The sequence below is a fragment of the Carlito syrichta genome, unplaced genomic scaffold (genome assembly GCF_000164805.1).
Source record: "Carlito syrichta isolate Samal-C Ts95f unplaced genomic scaffold, Tarsius_syrichta-2.0.1 Scaffold33381, whole genome shotgun sequence".
Lineage (NCBI taxonomy): Eukaryota > Metazoa > Chordata > Mammalia > Primates > Tarsiidae > Carlito > Carlito syrichta.
In genome coordinates, this window is record NW_006977477.1 from 1 (window position 1) to 7711 (window position 7711).

General features: G+C 38.6%; 1 protein-coding gene across 1 annotated transcript; it reads left to right on the forward strand.

Annotated features, from left to right (window-relative positions):
* Positions 1-895: 895 nt before the first annotated feature.
* On the forward strand, positions 896-6601 carry LOC103274241 (acyl-coenzyme A synthetase ACSM6, mitochondrial-like; the record flags this gene model as incomplete). The annotated part of the gene is made up of 4 exons (XM_008071733.1): positions 896-1039; positions 2134-2290; positions 3108-3190; positions 6478-6601. Coding segments are annotated over 4 exons (508 nt in total), but the record flags the coding sequence as incomplete, so codon positions are not given.
* Between the last annotated feature and the right edge of the window lie 1110 nt (positions 6602-7711).

The window sequence follows — 7711 nt, forward strand, 5'->3', positions numbered from 1 at the left end:
CCACCGAGCCTGGCTCAATAAAGTTGTATGAAACCAGGGACAGGATTAGGGGTGATCAAGTGAGATGAGTCATACAAGTACCAGATTGGGCACAGGCTGTGTAAAACTATACCTTGAAGCCTGGCTAAAATTATTCCCAAACCATAGTGGAAATATTTGACCAGTTTGCGAGCGCTCATTGTCCCATCATTATTTAAAATGTTGATATTTTATTTATTATGAATTTATGCAGTAGTTTTTAAAAATATTTCACTAAAAAATGATTTATCTTCACTCCTGAATGTGATGGCATCCCCTAAAATATCATGAATATGGCAAATGTTCTACTTGCTTCACTCCAGTCCCCAACCTGAGTAGAGACAGTGAAAAGAGACAGACTCATGACATGTTCTGCAGATAGAGTTGCCAGGTCTTGCCAATGACTAGGATGTGGTATGGTAGACAGGCGTATGGGGAAAGAGAGACAGCAAAGATTTCCACAGATTTTTGGCTTGAACAATCAAGTGAATAGAGGGCCTTGGACTAGGAAAAAATAAGACTGGGGTGTAAATGCATCATATAATTCTTGTGCAACAAAAGTCAATGCAAAAATTTTGTAAAGTAATGATCCTTTTGTAGCTCATAAGTGTGATGATTGGGTGTTCACGCATACATGCAAGTTGTGCCACCCGCAAATCTTGTTACAACATTGGCACACTACCTGTCTGACAATGAAAAAAATAAAAATTAAAAAACAAAAGTAAAAAATGGCAGCTGTCCCTCTAGCAAATCTTCCCCCAATATACCAAGACAACAGGTGTTATTTTAAAAAATTAGAGATTACCAATCCAGAAGGTTAGGTTCCAAGTCAGAGCCCAAATTAAAAACTTGCTGTTGCCTCTTTGGTGACTTACAGAGTTGCCCCTCCAAAGAAGACCTGCGTGGGGACTGACAGTCAAGATCCAATGGCAATATTCTTCACCAACAGGAAAATGGGTACTCCCAAACTGGTCGAGTATTCCCAGTATGGTCTGGGAATGGGATTTAGCCAAGCCTCCAGGTATCTTCACACAGCCTATACAGGTCTGAGAGCGCCTCTCTCGGGAATAAAGGGAGAGTGTAATGGGCCTAAGACAAAGAAAGGAGTTTCTTCCTCAAGACTGCAGAGTGTCAATATTGAGAGAAGGAATGGAACTGAGAACAGGGTGGGAAGGTGTATACCAAAGAATCAAAACTAAATTACTATAGATCAAAAATCTAAGAGGATGGGGGAAAAGAGGAAGAACAGAAAATCCACATAGCTGAGAGAGATCCAGGGTGATTATCCAAAAGACACATGTTGTATGTTACTTGCTTTTTCTGTGCTAGCAGAACCAGGGTGGACAATCGTGTTGATCACTGTATGTAGTGATAAACTCAGAGGTAGAGTCACAATTTACAAGGGGTTTAGGCTCTAGAGTCAACCCCTAAGATGAAAATCACATGTCATCACACTACCTCTTAAAAAAAAAATCCTTCAAATAGCTTGTGAATACTGAATCATCTCTTGGCAAATACAATATCATCAGTTTTCCTTACAGCACTGAAACTGATTTCAATCTCTAGTTGAACACACAATGAAATAATTGGCTTGCATTTGTTTTAGTTTGGTTTGTCTAGAGTGAAGTTTTCTAACCTTACATTCAATTCTGCCTGAGATACATGGTTGTGTATTGTGACTCCATACTCAAGTTCTCTTAACAAAGTCTGCCCAAGGGTCCCTTGGGGGAAATAGGTACAAGTGTTGCCCACCCTCAACTCAAAGTCTTTTACTCTCATAAGCTATAACAGTCAGTGGAAATCAGGTAGAGAATTAGAATAGGAGAAACTGGGATCATTCACTTATACAATCCATTAATCAATAGTGTCCCCCTAGATAACTGCCAAGACCCCTGAAAGTCATGGAACCTGGCAAGTAATGTCATGATAATTAAGACAGAGACTGATAGACTTTAAGGAGAGTCCATTGGCTTCTTAGCCTAATAAATAGTCTTCACTTGTTCTCATTTGGGTGGTCTTTGTTTATCTCTAAGTTTAGCACTTGATAACAGCAAGTGTTATTGTCGTTGCTAGTACCATGAAAGAATTCACATAGTTTTGCCCATTTCTCTTCAGACAGTGGATGGATCTCCAGCCGACAGATGTCTTATGGAGTCTGGGTGATGCCTTTGGTGGAACTTTATCTCTGAGCACTGCCTTCGGAGCTTGGCTCCAAGGAGCCTGTGTGTTTCTGCATCACATGCCAACCTTCTGCCCTGAGACTGTTCTAAATGTAAGAGCAGTTGTTTGTGTGCTCTGTGCGGGACAAGGGCCACAAGGGGCTATTAGCCATGATCCACTGACTCATATCTAAAATGGGCAAGAATTCAATTTGGAATGTGATCTTGACTTGAAGATGCTTTCTCTACTTCTGAGAGCAATGCCCTCCCACTTCTCTAGACCCTTTAGTATTAGGAGGACTTGACTATTTCAGCTGTACCACTGAGAAGGAAACTTAAAAGGACATACTGATAATAAAGACGATAGTAATATTAATATCAGCTGCCACTTGTTGACTACTTACTGGCACTGTATATGCATTATTTTGTCTCATTTCCCCAACAATGCTGAGGCAAGAACTGGGGAAACAAAGCCTAAGAGACATTAAGTAGCTAGCCCAAGGAATCACAGAAGTGGAACTAGGAATTAAACTGTGGTCTCATGAACTCCAGAGCATAATGTCTAAACTGTTGTGCTAAGCTCTAAACTGCCTTCACAATCAAAAATCTCACTGGCAACATCTAGGTTTATTATTCAAGGCAATAAAGATCTAAACAAGGGTCTTGGGAGATTCAGAAGTAAATGCCTGACTGTGTATCCATTCAGGTATCTGTGATGAACTTGATAGCTCCTAGATTCAGAGAACTAAAGCTAAATTATCTTCCAAGGTTCATGTCTAGAGGGTGAGGAATCACTAAATCCTCAAGATAAAGGACGTGCCCCAGCCGAGTCTCAAAATTAATGTCCTTCTTTGCTGTACCTTTTCCACCCAAAGTCTGATTTTCTCATCTTCACATATAGATTTGGTTTTTCCTTCCTTGGGGGCCCAGGCCCTGTCCAGGTTTCCCATCACCACTTTATCTGGAAACCCATGGATGTACCAGAAACTGCTTCAGCACAAATATTTCACCAGGTAAGAGAGAATCTCTTAGGGTGCCATAAATAAGACTAGGAACGCTTATTAACACCCATCTTTTTGCCATTTATGACAATTACTCCATTATGGTGTCGGATTTTTTATTCCCTCATCATTTTTGAAGTCTGTATCTTCTGGTCCCACAAGAGTCCAGAATATAAAACTTAATTATAATCAGAAGTTTGGGTTTTTTAATTAGTGGGTAATTGCACCTCCATTTAAGAAGATAAACATTAAAGACAAGATATTACCTGTTTTTAAAAGGTAAATATTAAAGACAAAGGCCACCTCCCCCACTAGCTATAAATCCATCTAATCCTTTTAAAAGTAAATATTATCTATGCCTATCTATTCATTCCCATGAAGCAGGATTATATAGATATCATACTTTATAATATCATGGTGAAACTTGCATTTTTCATTCCACACTGCACCTTAGAACTCTATTTATGATAATATGCATAGTATATTTTGAACATTGCCTAGTGATCCTTAGTATTAATGAATTGTATGTTAATGAGCCAAGTACTTATCAAAAGTATTTGGATGGTTTCCAAGCTGCTGAAATTAGCATCTTTGTACATATTCTAGAATTCTCTAGGGTACTCATTGAGAAGTAGACATGCTAATCAACATCAATAAAGATTAATGAAAAATCTCAGGTTCCAAAGCTTTGTATTAAGCCTTAGCATTTGCTAAATAATTATTTAACTCTAAGCTTCACTTTAGCTCTGTGAAGAAGGACATATATTCTACAGAAGGAAGCGTTTAGGGTAGCAAACAACACTAGCATATTAAATTATGATGACATGAAGAAATACCTAGTTTGTTGGCATTTTATAGAGCAAGTTAAGAATAGTTATGTTCATAACTCAGAAACAGAACATCAAACACTGCATGTTCTCACTTATATGTGGGAACTTAATGATCACAAAGAGGGAAATATAAGACACACTGAGGACACTAAAAGAAGGGAGGTTAGGTGAGGGGTTAGGGTTCAGAAATCACCTAACAGGTACAATGTTGACTATCTGGGGCATGGGGCACCTTAAGCCCCATCCTCAACAGTACACAATATGCCCATTTAACAAACATGCACATGTACCCCAGAATCTAAATTTTTTAAAAAGTATGCTCAAATATGGCATATCTTTTTTTTCCTTTTAATTTTTTTTATTTAAAGATGTGCGGCACAATTCAGGGTTAGGTATACAAATGTTTGTTATGCAGGTACCCTTGTTGATGAGGTATGCCCCATCTTCCCCAGGCAGATTTCCACTATTGCCAATCCCACTTCCCCGCTCCTCTCCCGGCAGTTTCCACTACTGGCAATCCTTTTCTTATAGTACTACAATAATTGTTCAAGGTCCACTCATGAGTGAGAACATGTGATACTCAGTTCTTTTTTCCTGTGAAAGATCACTCAGTATTATAGACTCTAAGTCCATCCAGGTTGCTGTGAAGTTCATGATTTTGTTCTTCTTTATAACTGCATAATATTCTATTGTGTATATGTACCACATTTTTTTATCCAGTCCTCTTTTGATGGGCAGAATTGTTGTTTCCATGTTCCTGCTATTGTGAACAATGCTGCAATAAACATATGTGTGCAGATGTCTTTTTTATAGAGTGATTTGAGTTCTTCTAGGTATATTCCCAGTAGGGGAATTGCGAGGTCATACAGAAGGTCGAATTTTAGATTTTTTAGGAATTGCCACACTGTTTTCTACAGGGGTTGTGCTAGTGTATACTTCCACCCACAGTGTAGAAGTGTTCCCTTTTCGCCGAATCCTCTCCAACATCTGCTGTTTTTTGAGTTATTGATGATAGCCATCCTGACTGGAGTTAGATGGTATCTCAGTGTAGTTTTGATTTGCATTTCTTTGATGACTAGTGAGGCTGAGCATTTTTTCAAGTATCAGTTGACTGCCATATGTCTTCGAGCTGACTACATGCAGAAGATTAAAACAAGATCCCTACCTGTCACCTTACACAAAAATCAACTCTAAATGGATCAAAGACTTAGATGTAAAATCCCAAACTATAAGAACCTTAGAAAATGCAGAAGACACCCTTATGGAACTTGGAACTGGCAATCAATTCCTGATCAAAACCCCAAGTGCCCATGCCATAAGAGATAAGATAGGCAAGTGAAACCTCATCAAATTGACAAGCTTCTGCAAATCCAAAGAAACCACCAAGAGAGTGGGGAGACAACCCACAGACTGGGGAAAAATATTTACCAACTGTATGTCTGACAAAGGTCTAACAGCTAGGATCTACAAGGAACTCAAATGTGCCGAAAAGAAAAGAACGAACAGGCCCATTAAAAAGTGGGCAAAAGATATGAATAGTCAGTTCTCAAAAGAAGACATATAAGCAGCCAACAAATATATGACATATAATTTATTCATCCACATGTCATAACCATATAAAATGTTCAGACTACTTCTCATACCCTTAAAAGAAAAGCATTTAAAATTTTAAAAATAGGCAACTCTCACTTATACCCTGAAATTAATAATACAAAGGAAATGACATGATGATGCCTTGAGAGGTAATTCATAAACAGTTTCCCAGTTCTGATATTTCTTAGTCTCAGGTTCTAACTGGGTAGGCAGATGATGTCTTATGCAGACGAGCTATCATGTAACCATTAATTGACATTTTTGTGTTCAAAATACACAGGGTGACCCTTCCTTTATCTAAGACCATGAAGAGTTTTTTTGTAATCTTCTTCCCACAGCTGATCTTTCCACCATCACCACAATCAAATATGCAAAAGTAAATTATAAGTTTATTTTAAAATGTTTACTACTAGTCTATCTGCATCTGAGGTCCCATGGTAATGTCTCATAATATCCAGAGAATTTGAGCCAAATTGTAAAATTGGTGGCTCTCTTTCCATCCACAGACTTTACAAACTTAGTTTCTGCTTTATCCTATTGTTTCTGATTCAGCCTTCACACACAACTCAGGCTTTGGAGATGTACTGAAACTCTGAAGAGTTTCTGCACAAGGCTGGCTTCCTGCCATCAGTTAGTATTGATCGGTTCACTTTTAACATTAATGTCTCTTGTCCAGAAGAGTAAATGAGAATCTTCCTGGAGACAGATCATTATGGGTGTTGAAGAGATTATCTAATGGAGTCGTAATAAGAACTCAACCACCCTTTAATATATAATATTTGGCAATATCTGCATCATTTTTTTCCAAGATTCTTTTTACAACAGACTTGTCATTAGTAGAATAAGTCTAAAGAACAACTTTTGATGCCTCTCCAGCTACAGATTCAAGAGTCTGAAGCATTGCGTGGCTGCAGGAGGATCCATCAGCCCTGGGGTGACTGAGGCCTGGAATCGCATCACTAAGTTGGACATCTATGAAGGCTACGGGCAGACAGAAACTGTAGGTTGATGCTGATTCTCCATTTAGCCAGACACCACACTTACCCACTCACTGTGTAAGCACATTGTCAAAGCATTAGGTACACACTAGAAATGCAGGGAATTAGATCTTAATTACAAGAAGAATTGGCTTAAAATAGAGGGACTCTTCTGCCATTGTAAGACAAAGAATTATGGGTACAGGTAAGTGTAAACTCATAAAAGCAAGAAGTTGAGCTAGCTTCTGTCTGACAATTACTATGTACTCTATGAAATATGAGGCAATGTCATTTGATAAGAATTGAAAAAAGAGTTTGAGTGGAGAATGTTTAAAATTATCTTTGCTGGAAATGTAAGGGAGTAGATTACAGAAATTAAAGAAGAAATGGGCACCCTTGAGGTTGGTGAGCAAGCAGTCATCTTCAAAGTCAATGTCTAAGTAATTGTGTGATTTTCTCCAATATCACTCTAAAACACAGATACAAGCATGGCGAAAGTGGAAAACTGGATTGAAACAAGATTAATATTTTGCCAAGAAGGTGCAATAAAAGGGCAGTGAACAAAGGATCTAGGGATATTGATAAGAAAATGGCTACAATGAGAGACTAAGAATCTAAGCTGATTAGGGAAGGAAGTGAATTCAAGAAAAGGCAGATCAATGGTGAAAAGACAAGGAACTGGAGATGTCAATAGAGATGAAAGGACTGAAGGTACTTGTTTCATCTGCTCAGGTTGCTCTAACAAAATATCATGGACTGGGTGGCTTAAACAACCAAAAATTACTTTTTCCCACCATTCTAGAGAGTAGAAGTCCACATGACAGAGGAGAGAAAGAAAGGGAGAGAGAGAGAGAGAGAGAGACTAAGTCCTTTGATATCTCTCTTTCTTCTTCTTATTTTTAAAGACAGCAGTGTCACTCTGTTGCCCAGGTTGCAGTGCAGTGGCACGATCATAGCTCTATGCAGCCTTGAACTCGTGAGTTCAAGCAATCCTGAGCATACCACCATGCCTGTTTTTTGTTTGTTTGTTTGTTTTTGTTTTTTAGAAACAGGGTCTTGCTATGTTGCTCAGGCTGGTCTCAAACTCCCAGCCTCAAGTGATCCTCCCTCCTAAACTTCCCAAAGTAGCCAGA